Source organism: Hippoglossus hippoglossus, chromosome 11, assembly GCF_009819705.1.
Source record: "Hippoglossus hippoglossus isolate fHipHip1 chromosome 11, fHipHip1.pri, whole genome shotgun sequence".
In the NCBI taxonomy this organism is placed as follows: domain Eukaryota; kingdom Metazoa; phylum Chordata; class Actinopteri; order Pleuronectiformes; family Pleuronectidae; genus Hippoglossus; species Hippoglossus hippoglossus.
The window spans coordinates 14,988,272-15,014,428 of record NC_047161.1 but is presented as its reverse complement, the minus strand read 5'-3'; the positions used below and the strand labels follow the sequence as shown (position 1 = coordinate 15,014,428).

At 41.0% G+C, this 26,157-nt stretch overlaps 1 protein-coding gene across 1 annotated transcript; it reads left to right on the top strand.

The window, feature by feature from the left end:
• Positions 1 to 2,436: 2,436 nt before the first annotated feature.
• Positions 2,437 to 23,893, top strand: LOC117770687 (coagulation factor XI-like; the record flags this gene model as incomplete). The annotated part of the gene is made up of 9 exons (XM_034600340.1): positions 2,437 to 2,488; positions 21,009 to 21,165; positions 21,490 to 21,599; positions 21,701 to 21,866; positions 22,180 to 22,298; positions 22,381 to 22,513; positions 22,745 to 22,851; positions 23,131 to 23,290; positions 23,726 to 23,893. Coding segments are annotated over 9 exons (1,107 nt in total), but the record flags the coding sequence as incomplete, so codon positions are not given.
• Positions 23,894 to 26,157: the final 2,264 nt, after the last annotated feature.

Sequence of the window (26,157 nt, the reverse complement as noted above, 5' to 3'; positions counted from 1 at the left end):
CAATCAGTTTGATCTTTGGATCCACTGGTTTTAGGTTAAATAATTCGGTGTCCCTGCATTTTGTCCTTTTGTTACGTGCTTTAGTTGTTTCCTCCTCCTTTTCCTCACTCTCTCTCTCCTCTCAGCTGAGTGTGATGAGTGTGATATGTGGAGGGGTATTTAAGGAAAGCTGGAGAGTCTCTCTGCCATCTGAGTGGCAGCAGCACTCGTGAAATGTTTGTGTTTTTTGTTTTGAGTTTGGGGGGTCTGATAGTCTTCTTTTTGGTTTTTGAAGGGTGTCAGTAGGGATCCTCAGAGTATGAAAACAGTCACTCCGGGCTTTTTCACTCAGTCTATTCTAAGAAGTATGTTATTGAAACGTCGCGTTTCGTACTTCCTCTCCGAAGATGTCATCATGAATTCGCACTCTTCTCGCTGGGTGGGGCTGAGAGACTCCGTACTGTAACTCGGGATGTTACTCCTACATTGGCCGACTGTCCTGCTAAAACTTGGAGAAACTTGAAAAAAACACATAAATCAGTGTGGAGAGCACTGACCACTGTCATACACTTACTGTTGTAGTCTGATTTATGAATTGAAAACCTTATTTTGTAAATTACAGAACACCTTTTAATAACAGAAACAGTCTTTTTAAAGCACTTTCTAAATAAAAACAGAGTTCATGTTTGTCTGACTGATTTTATTAACTGATATTAACTGATGAAAATCCAGCCATGTGCCATAATATAGGAAATTGTAGATGTGATACATTGAAATGCATCGAGATGCATTGTTGTGCATTTGAATCGTTGACTGCTGAATCGTGAGGCTGGTGAAGGTGCACTAGTGAGCACACAGTCATCACAGTCATGTCAGACAGGCAGCACCTCCCAGCTCCTGTTCCAGTTGGACTGTTTTTTCTTTGCTTGTGTGGAGCTGAGTGCTGATGAACTAATCTACCAGTTCCTCAGGTAATTAGCCTAAAGACAAACACAAATATAGTGAACTTGTGTCTTGCTAGCAAACGGACAGAGGGTAACACAAACACCAACTAAATGTGTATTTTGTCACGTTTTCTTTCCATTTGATTGAAAGAAGATGACATGAAAGCAAAATTAATTAAGTACAAGAAAAAACAATGTTTTTGCCTGTAGTGTCCTGCCTTAAACTGCATCATTTTGATTGTAGGCTCCTCATCTAATCACTCCTCATATTACTACTCTTGAGTATTTAACAATTATGTGAGTGTGAGGGTATTAAAATAAATTGTTAAGCTAGTCAGAGATGTGATACTATATTTAACTTTTTCTCACTTTAGCCCCTGCTCCCCAAAATGTGTGTGCACGTCCCTGCACAGGACCGTGCTGTGTTATGTAAAGCTTTTCATGGGATTAACTTAAAAATTGATTTGACACCGATTTTTAAAGTGCCTTTAAACCAAAGTCAAATTTAAATCCATATATGAAGAGCATGTGGTAAATCATGCATTCCCTGAAAATAGGACATTAAAATTTGAAGGTATATGATACACTATTGTGCATGAGTTTTTTATTTCAGTTTTTCTTGGTTATTGCACATTAAGGGGCTGTATCATTGTCAACCAACCAATGATTGTGTCAACACTTAGTTGTACAAATAGATCGGATGTATAAATGTTGCAACGGCCCCTTGGCCTGTGTGCAGTTGCAGAGACGCCTTCTTCTACTGCAGTTGCTTTTCAGTGATCTTATTTTCCTCTGTGGTGAAAACAAGAAGATGGGAACCTGTTTGATTTTACTGGGTCTGCTCTCTATCTGCAGCCTCTCCGTTAGTCAAGGTAACACATACACTACTTGACGAGACTGTGGCCACAGTTTTGACAGCCTTTTTTTTTACCACATATGTAGTCAAATCTGTGTTTATGTGTACATTTAATTGTGTTTGTTTGTTTTTCCCATTTCTTCAGAATGCGCTCAAGAGTTAATCGAGAATGTGGATTTCTCGGGATCAGATATAACATTTCTCTACTCTCCGGATCCAAGGCACTGTCAGCAGCTGTGACATATTTCTATTGATTATTTTTTTATGCAGTGATAACTTCCAATGTAACTTGAAGGGAAATCCATCTTTAATGGGGACCAGAGCCAAAGTGGGAGTCACATCTGGGATACCGGTGCACTTCTGCCAGATGAATGACAGTATGTATCACAAGACACTGAGACTGGACACAGTGTTTGTTGACCATCACAAACCACACACACTGACTCTGAACTGTTTTACACACATGTTTATGAAGAAATGAATCATTCACCCATTATAAATCCAACAAATATCAATGATGAACTGAGTCTCTGACGTTTTGCAACATCTGTAGATAGGTGACACTTACATCTGGTTATTATGTAATACTTGTTAGAGTAGTATGTCTGTGCTTTGGCCAGCAGGGGGAGTCTGACCCTGTCCCTCAAGATGTGAACCTGTTTGATTTTACAGGCTCTGCTCTCTTTCTGCAGCCTCTGCTTTAGTCAAGGTAACACATACACTACTTGACGAGACTGTGGCCACAGTTTTGACAGCCTTTTTTTTTACCACATATGTAGTCAAATCTGTTTAATCTGTGTTTATGTGTACATTTAATTGTGTTTGTTTGTTTTTCCCATTTCTTCAGAATGCGCTCAAGAGTTAATCGAGAATGTGGATTTCCCAGGATCAGATATAACATTTCTCTACTCTCCGGATGCAAGGCACTGTCAGCAGCTGTGCACCGAGCACCCCTCCTGTCTCTTCTTTACCTTTGTTCGACATGACTGGACCAGAGATAAGAGGTATCTAACACTGACGCATCACATAACTCATGATACAATCCATTGAAGCCCTGTAATGTTTTAAAGATGAATACAGCCAAAGCAGGGTCAGATCAAGGGCTGCAGCCAGGGGGGCACTGACCCCAGCTGAAGCCTGATCGACCCCTGAAGTGCCCCTCTCTTGTCAGTATTTTTCTTTTAAACAATCTACAAATAATAATAACAATAAATATGCCGATTTCGTTTAAATAATTTTTATTTTGTAATCTTTTTTTAATTAACAGTGTATTTGAAGACGTCATATATTCAATGATATGTGGCTTTGCTCAAAGCTGTAGAGCTAACAGTAAACAAGGAATGAGCACCTTACTGAATCAGGAATTGTGCATGGATGTTGGACATTAGCCCCTCTGTGTAAATTGTGGCCCCTTTATCGCCCCTGATTTTCAAAAATCCTACGTCGGCCACTGAGACCAATCGTGACCAATTCTCAACGATTTCTTTACATCGTTTTTTCATATATTTGTTATCAGGCCCTGTCACACACCAGAACATGTCACACCCATAAAAATGTTTGATAAGTAAATTGCTTCTCCTCATGTCCTAGTCAGTTTTCTCTGAGTACTCTGGCTTCCTCCCACAGTCCAAAAAACATACAGATTGGGGTGAGATTAAATTGTCCATAGGTGTGAATGTGATGCTGGCATCAGCTCCAGCTAACCCCATCCAACCCTCAGCTGTATAGATAATGGATGCATGCTTCTCTCTGCAGGAACTTCTACTGCTACCTCAAGTCCACTCCCTCTCTAAAGCCCAACGTCCGGACTCCACTACAGGGTATCACTTCGGGCTTTTCTCTCAAAAACTGCACCTCAGAGCTGCGTAAGCTCACAAACATTTTACATCATTCTAAAAAACAGTTTATATATTTGTGATGTATGGGCACGCTCTCCTTAACTCTCTTTGTCTTCTCACCTGGGCAGAACAACCTGATCGGTCTCAGCTGTACCACAACGTGGACTTCGTGGGGGCAGACTACAAATCGTTGTTCATGTCCAGTGATGAAGAGTGTCAGAGGGTCTGCACGCAGGACCCTCACTGTCTGTTCTTTACTTTTGTAAATGGCGTCTTCACACCAGAGACCATAAGGTATAACTGGGTAACGTAATGTTTCATTTAATTTAAATGTTCCTCCTTTGAAGGCAGAGTTTATGTCATTGGTTGAGATAAACCTCAGTGGAGGGATGTAGAGGGAGGACACTAACCTTTTTGGGCATGTGTGAGTGAGGGTTATGATATGCAACATATCGTTTGGTCGCCTTCTAATTGCGTCATACCTGCTTTACCCGTCCCTGCTATAATGTCCAGAGCAAACAATGTTTAACAAAGGAAAAACCTTTCTCAGTCTGTATTGGTCACTCGTAATGGTCACAAGTAGTCTTTGCTGTTTGGTGCTTGACGTGAATACAAATTTATCACATGACCTCATCCATTATTTTGCGTATCAGTCACGTCAGGTAGATTTTCTTTGGCAATGGTGGTGAAGACAACCATTCCCATGATCCTATGCTGCTTCACGGAGTCATCAAACAAGATCTTTTGTTTTTGTTTTGATTGAGAGACCCCTAGTGGCCGAAGTTACATGTTGTCCATTTAATGAAGCAGACTCTTAGGCCCAATCCCATTTCGCCCCTTCCCCTTCCTGTTGCACGTTCACGTGTCGGGGTATGCTGTCCCAATACCTGTTGGGGCTAAGGGGTAGGGCTTTATAGCCATCGAAACAGAGATAAACCACGCTGTACATATTTCTCTTATACGAGTTAGTGTGAAACAAGCACTTAAATAAACTTTAACTTCTCATGTGGCAAACAGAAAAACCTTCAACATTAGAATGTGTAAAGTAAGTGCATATATTGTCTATATATATCACCTTGTTTGTTGTTCCTGGAACAGTTTCTTGACGGTCCTATAGGGGGTTGATGAATGGTTCTGCAATTTCAGCTAAATATGTTAATGTGCTTGGTTTTCTCTAAACTCAGACATATTTCAATTGATTCCTTTTGATGCAGTGATAACGTCCAATGTAACTTGAAGGGAAATCCATCTGTATTGGTGACCAGAACCAAAGTGGGAGTCACATCAGGGATACCGGTGCACTTCTGCCAGATGGATGACAGTATGTATCACAAACCAACACTGAGACTGGAAACACTGTTCGTTGACCGTCACAAACCACACACACTGGCTCTGAACTGTTTTATACAAACTTTTATGAAGAATTGTATCATTCACCTATTATAAATCCAACAAATATCAATGATGAACTGAGTCTCTGACGTTTTGCAACATGTTTAGATAGGTGACACTTACATCTGGTTATTATGTAATACTTGTTAGAGTTGTACGTCTGTGCTTTGGCCAGCAGGGGGAGTCTGACCCTGTCCCTCTCTGCTGACAGGTTGGCTTCAAGTGTCTCATGAAGGAGTCAGTTTCCAAGGTTCTGACCTTCGCTTTGAGTCGATGGACGATCCAGACACGTGTCAGAGGACCTGTACTATAGATCCTCTTTGCCAGTTCTACACCTACTTCAATGAATCCTACTCCAACTCTGATTTCAGGTACAGTGTTCATTCATGTCAACAAAATCATGAACCAGGAATTCAGTTCACACAGAGAAATCATGTAACATTTACCTTGCTATTCACAAGGAAGGACCAGGCCCAAACAATATGTGATTGAAAGGTTCAAATGGAAATTGATAAATTGGATGTTGAGGAAATAATGAATGAACATTGAGGTGAAGATAGGAGATGAGGGAGGGAGGAAAGAGGATAATTTAATTGATAACTATAACCAAAATTACCATATAGGTAGTTAGCAAAGTTGAAAGATATGGAGTTCGACAGTGTAGAGGATGGTAAAATTCACACTTATGCAACATTAATGAAGACAACATTTGTTAAAGAAAAACATTTATTATGAAGATAAAGTACAAAAACACAAACTACTAAAGTTGTACTTACTATATACAGATGTGTTTGTGAGTATGCGTATGTGTGTGTGTGTGTGTGTGTGTATATATGTGAGTGATTGTGCTTTAAAAATGGAGACTGGTCACTATGAAGACCAAAGACCCCCTGGAGTGTTGGGATCATGTGGCTGAGATCACATGTATGTGTTAAGTTTGGGGAGATGTGTGAGGTGTTAGTGCCAGGTTAGAGAAAGTGGTTAGTTGCATGCAAAAAAAGACTGAAGAGCATAACATAACTAACATTAACTTTCAAGTAACTTATTAGCAAATATCACAACAACACAAATCAAACTTATAAACATCACATGAATAGAATTGAACAGTCTTTGTTTAACCAAGTGCAATTATTAAGCCCAGTTGTGTTACCCGTCCACGAAAAAGGGGGAAAAGGTTGATATGCTGTTTGAAGTCCAGTAAAGACGTCTTGCTGGTTTGTGGCTTCTGTTGTTGTGGTTCTGCTGTGCGATGCAGCTCTTGTGCTGAAGTTCTTAGGCAGGCTCTCGCGTCGCTGCCTTTTGGAAAGTTTTAGCAGTCTGCTCCAGGCAGGCCGGCTTGAAGGTTGGTAGAGCTTGGGTAGGGAGGAAGTTTCCCTGGCTGGGTGAGCTGGAGAGCTACACCTCTCCTCCAAGAGAAGTGAGTAGGAAAAAAAAGGAAGAGAGAGGGAACTGGGCTTATATTGGCCTGGTGACCTCATGGGTCATGGGGCCCAGAGTGACCATTAGTGGTCAAACATTGTGTCCAGGTGCAGTTTTAACACCTAGGTGTGAAGTTGAAGCACCCTGGGTCACTGAGTTCTGGAGGCTCTGGTTTGTATCCAGAACTAAGAAACATGTGGTTGCATGCTTTGGCTGAACATGTCGGCCCAACTATAGTTCACAGGTACTCGGTCCCAACAGTGTTTATTGTTAAAGTGTAAAGTGAGCGCAGGTCAGAGGAGGAGTGAGGAGGAAGCAGACTCCGACAAAGACTCAGGAGGACCGGACCTTTAATGTGTGTGTCTGTCCTGGTCCTGAAGCAGTGGTTTTCTAATTATTCAGTGGTGGGACATCGCTAATAACAAACTAAATCGTTTAAGTTTTCTTTATTCAATCAATATATTTGTTTTACAGGGAAGCTGTGCACAAACAGGAGTATAATATTAATATTAATAGTAATGCACCTCAGTCAAGTGGCTTTCCTGGGGGGGGGGGCAGGCAGGGCCAGGCAGTGCCATCTTGATGCAGTAAAGGCTATAATCAGAGTTTGACCTTTTAAGCCTTAGGTGCAGCACACCGGTCTAAACTGGATAAAAGACAAATCAGTGTGGAGAGCACTGACCACTGTCATACACTTACTGTTGTAGTCTGATTTATGAATTGAAAACCTTATTTTGTAAATTACAGCACACTTGTAATTACAGAAACAGTCCATAATACTTTTTAAAGCACTTTCTAAATAAAAACAGAGTTCATGTTTGTCTGACTGATTTTATTAACTGATATTAACTGATGAAAATGCAGCCATTTGCAATAATATAGGAAATTGTAGATGTGATACATTGAAATACATCGAGATGCATTGTTGTGCATTCGAATCGTTGACTGCTGAATCGTGAGGCTGGTGAAGGTGCACTAGTGAGCACACAGTCATCACAGTCATGTCAGACAGGCAGCACCTCCCAGCTCCTGTTCCAGTTGTACGGTTTTTTCTTTGCTTGTGTGGAGCTGAGTGCTGATGAACTAATCTACCAGTTCCTCAGGTAATTAGCCTAAAGACAAAAACATATATAGTGAATTTATGTCTTGCTAGCAAACGGACAGAGGGTAAAACAAACACCAACTAAATGTGTATTTTTTGACGTTTTCTTTCCATTAGAGTGAAAGAAGATGACATGGAAGCAAAATTAATTAGGTACACGAAAAAACAATGTTTTTGCCTGTAGTGTCCTGCCTTAGACTGCATCATTTTGATTGTAGGCTCCTCATCTAATCACTATTCATTCTACTACTCTTGAGTATTTAACAATGATGTGAGTGTATTAAAATAAATTGTTAGGCTAGTCAGAGATGTGATACTATATTTAACTTTTTCTCACTTTAGCCCCTGCTCCCCAAAATGTGTGTGCACGTCCCTGCACAGGACCGTGCTGTGTTATGTAAAGCTTTTCATGGGATTAACTTAAAAAATATATTTTAAACAGATTTTTAAAGTGCCTATAAACCAAAGTCAAATTTACATCTATGTATGAAGAGCATGTGGTAAATCATGCATTCCCTGTAAATAGGACATTAAAATATGAAGGTATATGATACAATATTGTTCTGAGTCCTCTGAGTCCTCTTCCGTGAGGCAGCTCAGTTGCTGCCTTTTTAACCGTGTGGATCAATCAGCTAACAGCTCTCACTTTTGCTGATTGATCCTCTGTGGTAAAGGTGAAGGTGCTCTCCCAGCCCCCTCACCTCCACAATTGCACATTAAGGGGCTGTATCATTGTCAACCAACCGATGATTGTGTCAACACTTAGTTGTACAAATAGATCGGATGCATAAATGTTGCAACGGCCCCTCGGCCTGTGTGCAGTTGCAGAGACGCCTTCTTCTACTACAGTTGCATTTCATGATCTTATTTTCCTCTGTGGCGAAAACAAGAAGATGGGAACCTGTTTGATTTTACTGGGTCTGCTCTCTATCTGCAGCCTCTGCTTTAGTCAAAGTAACACATACACTACTTGACGAGATTGTGGCCACAGTTTTAATAGGCTTTTTTACCACATATCATATGTAGTCAAATCTGTTTAATCTGTGTTTATGTGTACATTTAATTGTGTTTATGTTTGTTTTTCCCATTTCTTCAGAATGCGCTCAACAGTTCATCGAGAATGTGGATATCCCGGGATCAGACCCCATCGGAATTCTGATCGACCCCTGAAGTGCCCCTCTCCTGTCAGTATTTCCCTTGGTACTCAGGCTTCCTCCCACAGTCCTAAAAACATACAGATTGGGGTTAGATAAAATTGTCCATAGGTGTGAATGTGATGCTGGCATCAGCTCCAGCTAACCCCATCCAACCCTCAACGTTATAGATAATGGATGCATGCTTCTCTCTGCAGGAACTTCTACTGCTACCTCAAGTCCACTCCCTCTCTAAAGCCCAACGTCCAGATTCCACTACAGGGTGTCACTTCGGGCTTTTCTCTCAAAAACTGCACGTCAGAGCTGCGTAAGCTCACAAACATTTTACATCATTCTATAAAACAGTTTATATATTTGTGATGTATGGGCACGCTCTCCTTAACTCTCTTTGTCTTCTCACCTGGGCAGAACCACCTGATCGGTCTCAGCTGTACCACAACGTGGACTTCCTGGGGGCAGACTACAAATCGTTGTTCACGTCCAGTGATGATGAGTGTCAGAGGGTCTGCACGCAGGACCCTCACTGTCGGTTTTTTACTTTTGTAAATGACGTCTTCACACCAGGGATCATAAGGTATAACTGGGTAACGTTATGTTTCATTCCTTGGTTGAGTTAAACCTCAGTGGAGGGATGTAGAGGGAGGACACTAACCTTTTTGGGCATGTGTGAGTGAGGGTTATGATATGCTACATATCGTTTGGTCTCCTTCTAATTGAGTCATATCAGCTTTACATTGTCCCTGCTACAATGTCCAGAGCAAACAACGTTTAATGAAGCAAAATCCTTTCGCAGTCTGTATTGGTCACTCGTAATGGTCACAAGTAGTCTTTGCTTTTTGGTGCTTGACGTGAATAACAATTTATCACATGACCTCATCCATTATTTTGCGTCTCAGTCACGTCAGGTAGATTTTCTTTGGCAATGGTGGTGAAGACAAAAACTCCCATGATCCTATGCTGCTTCACGGAGTCATCAAACAAGATCTTTTGTTTTTGTTTTGATTGAGAGACCCCTAGTGGCCGAAGTTACATGTTGTCCGTTTAAAGAAGCAGACTCTTAGGCCCAATCCCATTTCGCCCCTTAGCCCTTCCCCTTCCTGTTGGGCATTCACGTGTAGGGGTATGCTGTCCCAATACCTGTTGGGGCTAAGGGGTAGGGCTTTATAGCCATCGAAACAGAGATTTTTCAGACCCTCTCTTCGAACCTAGGGGTACCCAGAAGGCCTTGTGAATCACGGGCAAGCTTGGAGAGAAACCCACAAATGTAGTATTTTCTCCATTAATAAGGACCTTTGTTGTTGTTTTGATTGAGAGACCCCTAGTGGCAGAAGTAACATGTTCTCTGTTTAAAGCATCAGTCTCTTAGTCCCTTGCTTGTCAACCATGAAAACATCTGGATCCTACATTTCCCATCATTCAACCTCAATAACATCACTTGTTTAAATCGTTCAAAATAAACCCTCAATTTATAAAGGTGAAAATAGGGTTAGAGCAACAGACATTGTGCGACTTCACAGACTGAGTAGTTTCCCTTGTGATGAGTGACTTCATTGAATCCATCCAATGAGAAGGGAGGATCTCTGGCGTCAGGAGGGTTGAGTGACATCGCAGGTTCTAACATTAAATGATGGTGTTGTTTCTTTGTTCTTTCCCAGATACAAATGTCACCTTAAACACAACTGGTCGGTATCGAGGACTCCTTTTATAAAGAGAGAAGTTGGAGCAGTATCTGGATTCTCCCACAAACTGCAAATACCTCAATACTTTGGACCAGGTATGCACAGGTGGAAGCACAACATCCTGCGGGAGGTCTTTTACAATATGTTTTCTTGTTATATTACCTGTGTGTTTTACAGTTTGCCAGGGTGAGCTTCTCTTAAACACTGACATCCCAGGACACGACATTGACAAGCTGCCCGCCGCCTCTGCTGAACACTGTCGGGCTCTGTGCACTGATAAACCACGCTGTACATATTTCTCTTATACGAGTTAGTGTGAAACAAGAACTTCAATAAACTTTAACTTCTCATGTGGCAAACAGAAAAACCTTCAACATTAGAAAGTGTAAAGTAACTGTATATATATATATATATATCACCTTATTTGTTGGTCCTGGGACAGTTTCTTGACGGTCCTATAGTGGGTTGAACATATGTTTCTGCAAATTCAGCTAAATATGTTAATCTGCTTGACTTTCTCTAAACTCAGACATATTTCTATTGATTATTTTTTTATGCAGTGATAACTTCCAATGTTACTTGAAGGGAAATCCATCTTTAATGGGGACCAGAGCCAAAGTGGGAGTCACATCTGGGATACCGGTGCACTTCTGCCAGATGGATGACAGTATGTATAACAAAACACTGAGACTGGACACAGTGTTTGTTGACCGTCACAAACCACACACACTGGCTCTGAACTGTTTTACACACACGTCTATGAAGAAATGTATCATTCACCCATTATAAATCCAACAAATATCAATGATGAACTGAGTCTCTGACGTTTTGCAACATGTGTAGATAGGTGACACTTACATCTCGTTATTATGTAATACTTGTTAGAGTAGTATGTCTGTGCTTTGGCCAGCAGGGGGAGTCTGAACCTGTCCCTCTCTGCTGACAGGTTGGCTTCAAGTGTCTCATGAAGGAGTCAGTTTCCAAGGTTCTGACCTTCGCTTTGAGTCGATGGATGATCCAGACACGTGTCAGAGGACCTGCAGTACAGATCCTCTTTGCCAGTTCTACACCTACTTCAATGAATCCTACTCCAACTCTGATTTCAGGTACAGTGTTCATTCATGTCAACACAATCATGAACCAGGAATTCAGTTCACACTTAGAAATCATATAACATTTACCTTGCTATAAGGAAGGACCAGGCCCAAACAATATGTGATTGAAAGGTTTGAATGGAAATTGATAAATTGGATGTTGAGGAAATAATGAATGGACATTGAGGGAAGGGGTTGAGGTGAAGATAAGAGATGAGGGAGGAAGGAAAGAGAGTTTGAAGGGATGAGGGAAGGAAGATGAAGGGATGTGTGTAAGGATGTATGAAGGGAAGAGAAGAAAAACATAGCATGATGGGTTGATCAAGTGTATTTAATTTTGACAGGTGATTGCAGGTGTGGTTGAGGTTTGGCCCTGCTCCTAAGTAGACTTGTTAACTTCCTATTAGATCAACTATCTAGTGTTGTCTACATGGTGTTTAATCTTGTTCGTTGATTTTGTGTCCCAGGCGCTGTTGTTATCTCAAGCGTGTCATCACAGCACCTGCTCCTCCCAAAGTTAATAAATTGAATAATGTCGTGTCCGGATTCTGAAGAACTGTGTGTAGAGACACACACACACACACACACACACACACACACACACACACACACACACACACACACACACACACACACACACACACACACACACACACACACACACTTTCCTTATCCTCATTCAGGCTGCAACATCACATCTGACTTCACACCCACACTTCATGCCTCTCTCTGGACTGTTGGTTGGTCCTCACATGATCAGTTGTTTGCCATTTAAAACAGAGATGATTGTTTTTGTGTTGTAACATGAAAAATAAATGAAATAAGTTTTCATCCTGCTTCATTTGTTTGAAAGTCAGTATTCACAGAGCTCTACTTCTTATTGCAGAGAGATAAAGTATCAGTGAGATGAGCAATGGTATTAAAATGTGTCTCTGCAACAAGATATTCTAATACAACCATTCAATGACATTATAAGATACCTAACATTTCTGCTTGTATTAATTATTCATGATAAATGTTGCAAATGCCTGACAGTTTCGCTTTTTGGACATTTTTATTAATATTTTTGTATCTTCTGGCACAAGGCTATGAAACCTATCATTGTTAGCATCCGTGACTCCTAACCCCAGAAGAAAAATAACTATGTTAGCTATATTCCCTCTAGAACACTGAGATCATCTGCAACAAGTCTATTAGAGGTTCCCAACAACAGCCGAAAGAAAATAGGAGACGCAGCTTTCGTAAATTATCCTCCCAAGTTGTGGAATAGACTACTGATAGACATCAGAGAAGCAAGTTCAGTAAAAGTCTTTAAAAAAAAGTATTTTAAATGTAATTTTACCATGTTCTTATGTTTCCTAAAAACATATATATTTCGTGAGTCATTCATGCATCTCTGTGTGTGCAAGTCTGCAGGATATGATCTTTTATCTGACACCTATTCAATGACATTCAATTTTCAAATTCTATTCAGAGGTTGAAGAGAACAAAATGCAATCAGTTTGATCTTTGGATCCACTGGTTTTAGGTTAAATAATTCTGTGTCCCTGCATTTTGTCCTTTTGTTACGTGCTTTAGTTGTTTCCTCCTCCTTTTCCTCACTCTCTCTCTCCTCTCAGGTGAGTGTGATGAGTGTGATTATGTGGAGGGGTATTTAAGGAAAGCTGGAGAGTCTCTCTGCCATCTGAGTGGCAGCAGCAATTGTGAAATGTTTAGTGTGTTTCCTTTTGAGTTGGGGGGGTCTGATAGTCTTCTTTTCGGTTTTTGAAGAGGGTCAGTAGGGATCCTCAAAGTATGCAAACATTCACTCCGGACTTTTTCACTCGATTAATACATTGAAATGCATCGAGATGCATTGTTGTGCATTTGAATCGCTGACTGCTGAATCGTCATGGAATCATAAGGCTGGTGAAGGTGCACTAGTGAGCACACAGTCATCAGTCATGTCAGACAGGCAGCACCTCCCAGCTCCTGTTCCAGTTGTGCTGTTTTTTATTTGCTTGTGTGGAGCTGAAGCCGTTCAGAAACATCCTGTTGTAACCGACTGTAAATATGTGGCTTTCTATAGCGGCATGCAAACACCAACGTGACTTTCAGCTGTGTTTACAAGAGAGAGTCAATGCACCAGAATGAGACTGGTGATCGGCCTGGTCACGTTTCACTCAATGTGCAGTCAGCCAATCAGAGGAGAGGCTTAAGAGGCAGGTGAAAACAGCCTGTTCTGTCTGCAGCTCCAGAGAGAAGCAGGAGAGTGGACTTGGAAATACACATTGCAACAGTTTTTTTTACTTTAATCCACTGATATATGATTTTAGCGGTACCAATACCTCAAATTAAATTCCAGGAAAGGTGTAAAATATGGGGCCTTTAAAACACCACGTTTCATCTTAACCCTGTTGTCCTGACTTTGTGCGTCATGTTACATCTCCTGTTGTGTAGCAGGTTGAAACATGTCTCATGAACTCCAGAGTGAATCAAACCAATACAAAGTAAACGTCAGTCCTGTACGTGTCCTAATAACTTGTGATCAGTGATGGTGTTGTTGTGAATATTAAACCTTAAGCGTGATACCATTAAATGGTGTGCCTTTGGGCATTCAATAAATTTGGTAATCAGAAAAAATATTGAGGATTAATATTAAACATAATATTAAATGTAACTTTAATTGATTCAAGTTACCTCGGGGCACCACCCTTCAAAGGAAGGGACAAGATAGCCAATTTATTGAATAAGTCTCATGAAAGTACTAACTACAAATTTGGAACTCTGATTAATAATTAAATTAATAACTAATAACTATAGGTAGTTAGCAAAGTTGAAAGATATGGAGTTCTTGACAGTGTAGAGGATGGTAAAATTCACACTTATGCAACATTAATGAAGACAACATTTGTTAAAGAAAAACATTTATTTTGAAGATAATAAAAGTATAAAAACATAAACTATTTAAGTTGTACTTACTATATACAGATGTGTGTGTGTGTGTGTGTGTGTGTGTGTGTGTGTATACATGTGAGTGATTGTGCTTTCAAAATGGCGACTTGTCACTATGAAGACCAAAGACCCCCTGGAGTGTTGGGATCATGTGGCTGAGATCACATGTATGTGTTAAGTTTGGGGAGATGTGTGAGGTGTTGGTGCCAGGTTAGAGAAAGTGGTTAGTTGCATGCAAAAAAAGACTAAAGAGCATAACATAACTAACATTAACTTTCAAGTAACTTATTAGCAAATATCCCAACAACACAAATCAAACTTATAAACATCACATGAATAGAATTGAACAGTCTTTGTTTAGCCTAGTGTAATTATTAAGCCCAATTGTGTTACCCGTCCACGAAAAGGGGGAAGGTTGATATGCTGTTTGAAGTTGTATTGGGCGTTTCTGCATTTGTGTAATGATTAATAGAAGAAACAGACATGTATGTAGAAAGATGAATGAACAGATGTGGTTCTCGTGGGTTAACTTAAACTTTACGAGTGTTGCTTAAGGTAATAGATGTTTATGGCTTCCTCCCTTTGTGTGACACTGGACAAATGGTCACTGCAGGGATCACTCAAGGGGTTTGAGTAGATGGGTGTAGGGATCTCTTACGTGTATACAGGACGGGGGTCTTTTGTCTTGTAAACGAAGATAAGGGGTCTCTGAGACAGATGGTACATGTCAGAAGTCACTCCAGGGGGCTGGGACAGAGATGGAGACAGGATGTCTGCCCAGCCTGATCGTACATCAAAGAGGCTGATTGATAACCTTTTGCTCCTCTTAGGGAGGGGCTTGTAGTGTAGAAAAATGTTCATTCTCCTCTAGATCTTTGCTCATTGTATAATGTCCTTCTGGTGATTTGTACTCTGAGTCCACCTGCAGGTGCGAATTAAACTTACCAAGAGACAACTGTATGACATGTGCTTGACTTTACAGAATTTTCAATGACAAAGTTCAGTAAAGACGTCTTGCTGGTTTGTGGCTTCTGTTGTTGTGGTTCTGCTGTGCGATGCAGCTCTTGTGCTGAAGTTCTTAGGCAGGCTCTCGCGTCGCTGCCTTTTGGAAAGTTTTAGCAGTCTGCTCCAGGCAGGCCGGCTTGAAGTTTGGTAGAGCTTGGGTAGGGAGGAAGTTTCCCTGGCTGGGTGAGCTGGAGAGCTACACCTCTCCTCCAGGAGAAGTGAGTAGGAAAAAAGAAGAGAGCGGGAACTTGGCTTATATTGGCCTGGTGACCTCATGGGTCATGGGGCCCAGAGTGACCATTAATGGTCAAAAACTGTGTCCAGGGGCAGTTTGAACACCTAGGTGTGAAGGTGAAGCACCCTGGGTCACTGAGTTCTGGAGGCTCTGGTTTGTATCCAGAACTAAGAAACATGTGGTTGCATGCTTTGGCTGAACATGTCGGCCCAACTATAGTTCACAAATACTAGGTCCCAACAGTGTTTATTGTTAAAGTGAGCGCAGGTCAGAGGAGGAGTGAGGAGGAAGCAGACTCCAACAGAGACTCAGGAGGACCAGACCTTTAATGTGTGTGTCTGTCCTGGTCCTGAAGCAGTGGTTTTCTAATTATTCAGTGGTGGGACATCGTTAAAAACAAAATAAATCGTTTATGTTTTCTTTATTCAATCAATATACTTGTTTTACAGGGAAGCTGTGCACAAACAGGAGTATAATATTAATAGTAATGCACTTCAGTCCAGTGGTTTTTTTGCTAGGGGGGGCAGACAGTGCCATCTTGATGCAGTAAAGGCTATAATCAGAGTTTGACCTTTTAAGCCTTAGGTGCAGCACACCGGTCTAAACTGGATAAAAGACAAATCAGTGTGGAGAGCACTGACCACTGTCATACACTTACTGTTGTAGTCTGATTTATGAATTGAAAACCTTATTTTGTAAATTACAGCACACTTGTAATAACAGAAACAGTCCATAATACTTTTTAAAGCACTTTCTAAATAAAAACAGAGTTCATGTTTGTCTGACTGATTTTATTAACTGATATTAACTGATGAAAATGCAGCCATTTGCAGTAATATAGGAAATGGTAGATGTGATACATTGAAATACATCGAGATGCATTGTTGTGCATTCGAATCGTTGACTGCTGAATCGTAATGGAATCGTGAGGCTGGTGAAGGTGCATTAGTGAGCACACAGTCATCAGTCATGTCAGACAGGCAGCACCTCCCAGCTCCTGTTCCAGTTGTACGGTTTTTTCTTTGCTTGTGTGGAGCTGAGTGCTGATGAACTAATCTACCAGTTCCTCAGCTAATTAGCCTAAAGACAAAAACATATATAGTAAACTTGTGTCTTGCTAGCAAACGGACAGAGTGTAAAACAAACACCAACTAAATGTGTATTTTTTGACGTTTTCTTTCCATTAGAGTGAAAGAAGATGACATGGAAGCAAAATTAATTAGGTACACGAAAAAACAATGTTTTTGCCTGTAGTGTCAGGACACTACAGGCAAAAACATTGTATGTATGAAGAGCATGTGGTAAATCATGCATTCCCTGTAAATAGGACATTAAAATATGAAGGTATATGATACAATATTGTTCTGAGTCCTCTGAGTCCTCTTCCGTGAGGCAGCTCAGTTGCTGCCTTTTTAACCATGTGGATCAATCAGCTAACAGCTCTCACTTGTGCTGATTGATCCTCTGTGGTAAAGGCGAAGGTGCTCTCCCAGCCCCCTCACCTCCACAATTGCACATTAAGGGGCTGTATCATTGTCAACCAACCAATGATTGTGTCAACACTTAGTTGTACAAATAGATCGGATGTATAAATGTTGCAACGGCCCCTTGGCCTGTGTGCAGTTGCAGAGACGCCTTCTTCTACTACAGTTGCATTTCATGATCTTATTTTCCTCTGTGGCGAAAACAAGAAGATGGGAACCTGTTTGATTTTACTGGGTCTGCTCTCTATCTGCAGCCTCTGCTTTAGTCAAAGTAACACATACACTACTTGACGAGATTGTGGCCACAGTTTTAATAGGCTTTTTTACCACATATCATATGTAGTCAAATCTGTTTAATCTGTGTTTATGTGTACATTTAATTGTGTTTATGTTTGTTTTTCCCATTTCTTCAGAATGCGCTCAACAGTTCATCGAGAATGTGGATTTCCCGGGATCAGACCCCATCGGAATTCTGATCGACCCCTGAAGTGCCCCTCTCCTGTCAGTATTTCCCTTGGTACTCTGGCTTCCTCCCACAGTCCCAAAAACATACAGATTGGGGTTAGATAAAATCGTCCATAGGTGTGAATGTGATGCTGGCATCAGCTCCCGCTAACCCCATCCAACCCTCAACGTTATAGATAATGGATGCATGCTTCTCTCTGCAGGAACTTCTACTGCTACCTCAAGTCCACTCCCTCTCTAAAGCCCAACGTCCAGATTCCACTACAGGGTGTCACTTCAGGCTTTTCTCTCAAAAACTGCACCTCAGAGCTGCGTAAGCTCACAAACATTTTACATCATTCTAAAAAACAGTTTATATATTTGTGATGTATGGGCACGCTCTCCTTAACTCTCTTTGTCTTCTCACCTGGGCAGAACAACCTGATCGGTCTCAGCTGTACCAGAACGTGGACTTCCTGGGGCCAAACTACAAATCGTTGTTCACGTCCAGTGATGAAGAGTGTCAGAGGGTCTGCACGCAGGACCCTCACTGTCGGTTCTTTACTTTTGTAAATGACGTCTTCACACCAGGGATCATAAGGTATAACTGGGTAACGTGATGTTTCATTCCTTGGTTGAGTTAAACCTCAGTGTATGGATGTAGAGGGAGGACACTAACCTTTTTGGGCATGTGTGAGTGAGGGTTATGATATGCTACATATCGTTTGATCAACTATCTAGTGTTGTCTACATGGTGTTTAATCTTGTTCGTTGATTTTGTGTCCCAGGCGCCGTTGTTATCTCAAGCGTGTCATCACAGCACCTGCTCCTCCCAAAGTTAATAAATTGAATAATGTCGTGTCCGGATTCTGAAGAACTGTGTGTAGAGACACACAGTGAGACAAACAGTGAGACACACACACACACACACACACACACACACACACACACACACACACACACACACACACACACACTTTCCTTATCCAGGCTGCAACATCACATCTGACTTCACACCCACACTTCATGCCTCTCTCTGGACTGTTGGTTCGTCCTCACATGATCAGTTGTTTGCCATTTAAAACACAGATGATTGTTTTTGTGTTGTAACATGAAAAATAAAACTGACAATGAAATAAGTTTTCATCCTGCTTCATTTATTTGAAAGTCAGTATTCACAGAGCTCTACTTCTTATTGCAGAGAGATAAAGTATCAGTGAGATGAGCAATGGTATTAAAATGTGTCTCTGCAACAAGATATTCTAATACAACCATTCAATGATATTATAAGATACCTAAAATTTCTGCTTGTATTAATTATTCATGATAAATGTTGCAAATGCCTGAATGTTTCGCTTTTTGGACATTTTTATTAATATTTTTGTATCTTCTGGCACAAGGCTATGAAACCTATCATTGTTAGCATCTGTGACTCCTAACCCCAGAAGAAAAATAACTCTGTTAGCTATATTCCCTCTAGAACACTGAGATCATCTGCAACAAGTCTATTAGAGGTTCCCAACAACAGCTGAAAGAAAATAGGAGATGCAGCTTTTGTAAATTATCCTCCCAAGTTGTGGAATAGACGACTGATAGACATCAGAGAAGCAAGTTCAGTAAAAGTCTTTAAAAAAAAGTATTTTAAATGTAATTTTACCATGTTCTTATGTTTCCTAAAAACATATATTTCGTGATTCATTCATGCATCTCTGTGTGTGCAAGTCTGCAGGATATGATCTTTTATCTGACACCTATTCAATGACATTCAATTTTCAAATTCTATTCAGAGGTTGAAGAGAACAAAATGCAATCAGTTTGATCTTTGGATCCACTGGTTTTAGGTTAAATAATTCTGTGTCCCTGCATTTTGTCCTTTTGTTACGTGCTTTAGTTGTTTCCTCCTCCTTTTCCTCACTCTCTCTCTCTCCTCTCAGGTGAGTGTGATGAGTGTGATATGTTGAGGGGTATTTAAGGAAAGCTGGAGAGTCTCTCTGCCATCTGAGTGGCAGCAGCACTTGTGAAATGTTTAGTGTGTTTCCTTTTTGAGTTGGGGGGGTCTGATAGTCTTCTTTTCGGTTTTTGAAGGGGGTCAGTAGGGATCCTGAAAGTATGAAAACAGTCACTCCGGACTTTTTCACTCGATTAATACATTGAAATGCATCGAGATGCATTGTTGTGCATTTGAATCGTTGACTGCTGAATCGTGAGGCTGGTGAAGGTGCACTAGTGAGCACACAGTCATCACAGTTATGTCAGACAGGCAGCACCTTCCAGCTCCTGTTCCAGTTGGACTGTTTTTTCTTTGCTTGTGTGGAGCTGAGTGCTGATGAACTAATCTACCAGTTCCTCAGGTTTACAGCTAATTAGCCTAAAGACAAAAAACATATATAGTGAACTTGTGTCTTGCTAGCAAACGGACAGAGGGTAAAACAAACACCAACTAAATGGTGTTATTTGACGTTTTCTTTCCATTAGAGTGAAAGAAGATGACATGGAAGCAAAATTAATTAAGTACAAGAAAAAGCAATGTTTTTGCCTGTAGTGTCCTTTCTTAGACTGCATCATTTTGATTGTAGGCTCCTCATCTAATCACTATTCAGTCTACTACTGTTGAGTATTTAACAATGATGTGAGTGTGAGGGTATAAAAATAAATTGTTAAGCTAGTCAGAGATGTGATACTATATTTAACTTTTTCTCACTTTATCCCCTGCTCCCCAAAATGTGTGTGCACGTCCCTGCACAGGACCGTGCTGTGTTATGTAAAGCTTTTCATGGGATTAACTTAAAAATTGATTTGACACAGATTTTTAAAGTGCCTTTAAACCAAAGTCAAATTTAAATCTATGTATGAAGAGCATGTGGTAAATCATGCTTTCCCTGTAAATAGGACATTAAAATATGAAGGTATATGATACAATATTGTTCTGAGTACTCTGAGTCCTCTTCCGTGAGGCAGCTCAGTTGCTGCCTTTTTAAACGTGTGGATCAATCAGCTAACAGCTCTCACTTGTGCTGATTGATCCTCTGTGGTGAAGGTGAAGGTGCTCTCCCAGCCCCCTCACCTCCACAATTGCACATTTAGGGGCTGTATCATTGTCAACCAACCAATGATTGTGTCAATACTTAGTTGTACAAATAGATCGGATGTATAAATGTTGCAACGGCCCCTTGGCCTGTGTGCAGTTGCAGAGACACCTCCTTTTGCTGCAGTTGCTTTTCAGTGATCTTATTTTCCTCTGTGGCGAAAACAAGAAGATGGGAACCTGTTTGATTTTACTGGGTCTGCTCTCTATCTGCAGCCTCTGCTTTAGTAAAGGTAACTCATACACTACTTGACGAGACTGTGGCCACAGTTTGAAAAGCATTTTTTACCACGTATCATATGTAGTCAAATCTGTGTTTATGTGTACATGTAATTGTGTTTGTTTGTTTTTCCCATTTCTTCAGAATGCGCTCAAGAGTTAATCGAGAATGTGGATTTCCCGGGATCAGATATAACATTTCTCTACTCTCCGGATGCAAGGCACTGTCAGCAGCTGTGCACCGAGCACCCCTCCTGTCTCTTCTTTAGCTTTGTTCGACATGACTGGACCAGAGATAACAGGTATCTAACACTGACGCATCACATAACTCATGATACAATCCATTGAAGCCCTGTAACGTTTTAAAGATGAATACAGCCAAAGCAGGATCAAGGGGTGCAGCCAGGGGGGCACTGACCCCAGCTGAAGCCTGATCGACCCCTGAAGTGCCCCTCTCCTGTCAGTAATTCCATTGGTACTCTGGCTTCCTCCCAAAGTCCTAAAAACATACAGATTGGGGTTAGATTAAATTGTCCATAGGTGTGAATGTGATGCTGGCATCAGCTCCAGCTAACCCCATCCAAACCTCAACGTTATTGATAATGGATGCATGCTTCTCTCTGCAGGAACTTCTACTGCTACCTCAAGTCCACTCCCTCTCTAAAGCCCAACGTCCGGACTCCACTACAGGGTATCACTTCGGGCTTTTCTCTCAAAAACTGCCCCTCAGAGCTTGGTAAGCTCACAAACATTTTACATCATTCTAAAAAACAGTTTATATATTTGTGATGTATGGGCACGCTCTCCTTAACTCTCTTTGTCTTCTCACCTGGGCAGAACCACCTTGTCAGTCTCAGCTGTACCAGAACGTGGACTTCCCGTGGGCAGACTACAAAACGTTGTTCACGTCCAGTGCTGAAGAGTGTCAGAGAGTCTGCACGCAGGACCCTCACTGTCGGTTTTTTGCTTTTCTAAATGGCGACATCAAAACAGAGACCGTAAGGTATAACTGGGTAACGTAATGTTTCATTCAATTTAAATGTTCCTACTTTAAACAGGTGCCTGATCTGGAGGCAGACTTTATGTCAGTGGTTGAGATATCCTCAGTGATGTTAGAGCGACACAATGTGGTCTTTTCTTACACTTGGGTTAGGGTTAGAGCAACAGACATTGTGCGACTTCACAGGCTGAGTGGTTTTCCCTGTGATGAGTGAATTGAGTGAATCCATCCATTGAGAAGGGAGGTGGATCTCTGACGTCAGAACATCGCAGGTTCTAACATTAAATGATGGTGTTGTTTCTTTGTTCTTTCCAAGATACAAATGTTACCTTAAACACAGCTGGTCGGTACCGAGGACTCCTGTTATAAAGAGAGAGGTTGGAGCAGTATCTGGATTCTCCCACAAACTGCAAATAACTCCATACTTTAAACCAGGTATGCACAAATGGAAGCACAACATCCTGCGGGAGATCTTTTACAATATGTTTTCTTATTATATTACCTGTGTGTTTTACAGTTTGCCAGGGAAAGCTTCTCTTAAACACTGACATCCCAGGACACGACATTGACAAGCTGCCCGCCGCATCTGCTGAACACTGTCAGGCTCTGTGCACTGATAAACCACGCTGTACATATTTCTCTTATATCAGGTAGTGTGAAACAAGCACTTAAATAAACTTTAACTTCTCATGTGGCAAACAAAAAAACCTTGAACATTAGAAAGTGTAAAGTAACTATATATACTGTACACCTTATTTGTTGTTCCTGGGACAGTATCTTGACATTCCTATAGGGGGTTGAACATATAGTTCTGCAAATTCAGCTAAATATGTTAATCTGCTTGGTTTTCTCGAAACTCTCTAAACTTATTTTTTATGCAGTGATAACTTCCAATGTTACTTGAAGGGAAATCCATCTGTAATGGTGACCAGAACCAAAGTGGGAATCACATCTGGGATACCGGTGCACTTCTGCCAGATGGATGACAGTATGTATAACAAAACACTGAGACTGGACACAGTGTTTGTTGACCTTCACAAACCACACACACTGACTCTGAACTGTTTTACAGACACGTTTATGAAGAAATGTATCATTCACCCATTATAAATCCAACAAATATCAATGATGAACTGAGTCTCTGACGATTTGCAACATGTGTAGATAGGTGACACTTACATCTTGTCATTATGTAATACTTGTTAGAGTTGTACGTCTGTGCTTTGGCCAGCAGGGGGAGTCTGACCCTGTCCCTCTCTGCTGACAGGTTGGCTTCAAGTGTCTCATGAAGGAGTCAGTTTCCAAGGTTCTGACCTTCGCTTTGAGTTGATGCATGATCCAGACACGTGTCAGAAGACCTGTAGTACAGATCCTCTTTGCCAGTTCTACACCTACTTCAAGGAATGCTACTCCAACTCTGCTTTCAGGTACAGTGTTCATTCATGTCAACAAAATCATGAACCAGGAATTCAGTTCACACAGAGAAATCATATAACATTTACCTTGCTATTCACAAGGAAGGACCAGGCCCAAACAATATGTGATTGAAAGGTTTGAATGGAAATTGATAAATTGGATGTTGAGGAAATAATGAATGGACATTGAGGGAAGGGGTTGAGGTGAAGATAAGAGATGAGGGAGGAAGGAAAGAGAGGATGAAGGGATGAGGGAAGGAAGATGAAGGGAAGGGAAGATAAACAGAGCATGATGGGTTGATCAGGTATATTTAGTCTTGACAGGTGATTGCAGGTGTGGTTGAGGTGTGGCCCTGCTCCTAAGTAGACTTGTTAACTTCCTAACAGATCAACTATCTAGTGTTGTCTACATGGTGTTTAATCTTGTTTTTTGATTTTGTGTCCCAGGGGCCGCTGTTATCTCAAACGTGTCATCACAGCACCTGCTCCTATCAAAGTTATTAAATTGAATAATATCGTGTCCGGATTCTCCCTGAAGAATTGTGTGTAGAGACACACACACACACACACACACACACACACACTTTCCTTATCCTCATTCAGGCCAGAACGCCACTTCACACCCAGACACACACCTCTCTGGACTGTTGGTTCGTCCTCACATGATCAGTTGTTTGCCATTTAAAACACAGATGATTGTTTTTGTGTTGTAACTTGAAAAATAAAACTGACAATGAAATAAGTTTTCATCCTGCTTCATTTATTTGAAAGTCAGTATTCACAGAGCTCTACTTCTTATTGGAGATAGATAAAGTATCAGTGAGATGAGCAATGATATTAAAATGTGTCTGTGTAACAACATATTCTAATACAACCATTCAATGATATTGTAAGATACCTAACATTTCTGCATTTAGTTATTAGCTCTAATAAATGTTGCAAATGCCTGACAAATTTTCGCTCTGCGGAAATTTGTATTAATATTTTTGTATCTTCTGGCACAAGGCTATGAAACCTATCATTGTTAGCATCTTTGACTCCTAACCCTGGAAGATATAATAAAAATAACTCTGTTAGCTATATTCCCTCTAGAACACTGAGATCATCTGCAGCAAGTCTATTAGAGGTTCCCAACAACAGCCGAAAGAAAATTGGAGAGGCAGCTTTTGTAAATTATCCTCCCAAGTTGTGGAACAGACTACTGATAGACATCAGAGAAGCAAGTTCAGTAAAAGTCTTCAAAAAAAAGTATTTTAAATGTAATTTTACCATGTTCTTATGTTTCCTAAAAACATAGCTCGTGATTCATTCATGCATCTCTGTGTGTGCAAGTCTGCAGGATATGATCTTCTCTCTGACACCTATTCAATGACATTCAATTTTCAAATTCTATTCAGAGGTTGAAGAGAACAAAATGCAATCAGTTTGATCTTTGGATCCACTGGTTTTAGGTTAAATAATTCTGTGTCCCTGCATTTTGTCCTTTTGTTACGTGCTTTAGTTGTTTCCTCCTCCTTTTCCTCACTCTCTCTCTCCTCTCAGCTGAGTGTGATGAGTGTGATTATGTGGAGGGGTATTTAAGGAAAGCTGGAGAGTCTCTCTGTCATCTGAGTGGCAGCATTACTCATGGAAGTGTTTATTGTGTGTTCCTTTTGAGTTGAGTTGGCGGGGGGGGGGGTCTGATAGTCTTGTTTTTGTTTCATTCATATATTGTTGCTGAGGTAGATGAGGAAGTATCTGGATCTGACGGCCCATTGCGTGGTTGGTCCAGACCGTCCCATTTTTCTGTTCTTTTTCGGCCAGGCCTCCACGCTCCCACAGATTAAATTAACTTTAACATTGGTTTCTTCTTTGTTTTGTTAATACGCTCGTTTCAATGACCGTCATTAACACAAATCAACAACAAGAAGCCTTGAAAACAGCCCAAACCATGGGATTTATTAACACCAAACTACACAATAAACAGACCGTGCAAAACCAGCAGACCACATGCTGGAAGCCACCTCTTCTGATTTGGGAGGAGCAGCCACACCCTGCATGGACTCACCAGCTGACAACAATCCCAACCCAACCAACTCAGAGGAGCTGGGTTTGGTTTCAGCCGTCCCGATGGTGACAGAGTGTCTGACGGATTGGTTACAAAGTATCCTCAGGTGTCTTTGGCTTGTGCTGTGACCCAGGCCATGTTTAAGCATTGTGCTTTGAGTAATCATATAATGATTTTGTACAGTTTTATGGATACAGAGGAGTTAGATGTGCCTACTTCTCCTCAGTTTGTCAACCTGTTGTCTGCTGTGGTAGAGGGTAGTGCGGTGGTTGAAGTTGAAGCCCTGGTAGAACACATCTATGGCACAAGAGCAGCTGGCAGACACTGTGGCATCCAGCACCGCAGCTTTCAGCCCAGTTATTGCCTTTGTTGAGCTGTCAGGTCAAAGTTATGGAAATTAAAGGGTTAATTTAGCTTGACCCCATTTTAGCTCACTTGCATGTTGTCACATAGGTCGGTGTTTGCTGACGTGCCTTCACGCACAAACATCATACAGAATGATATAGATGTAGGTGAGCTGGCACGTGCACACATCAAAGGGGGCTTGAGCCCCTGCCCTTTTTTTTCATTCTCCCTTTTTTGGGGGTGCTTTTTTTTAATAAATGAAAATTATACTGCTGTGCACTGCTTCTCTGTCAAACAAATATATTGATTGAATTAACAATCAATATCAGTTCGGGAGATTGTCCCTGCCCTCCCTCCCTCCACGTCTCCTGCATAGTGCTGAGCACTAGAGCTGCGGACATTTCTTGATTCTTAGATGCATCGCGACGTGGACAACTTTTCATCGATACAAAGACAGAACATAATCGATTCATGTTGTTTTTAGCGA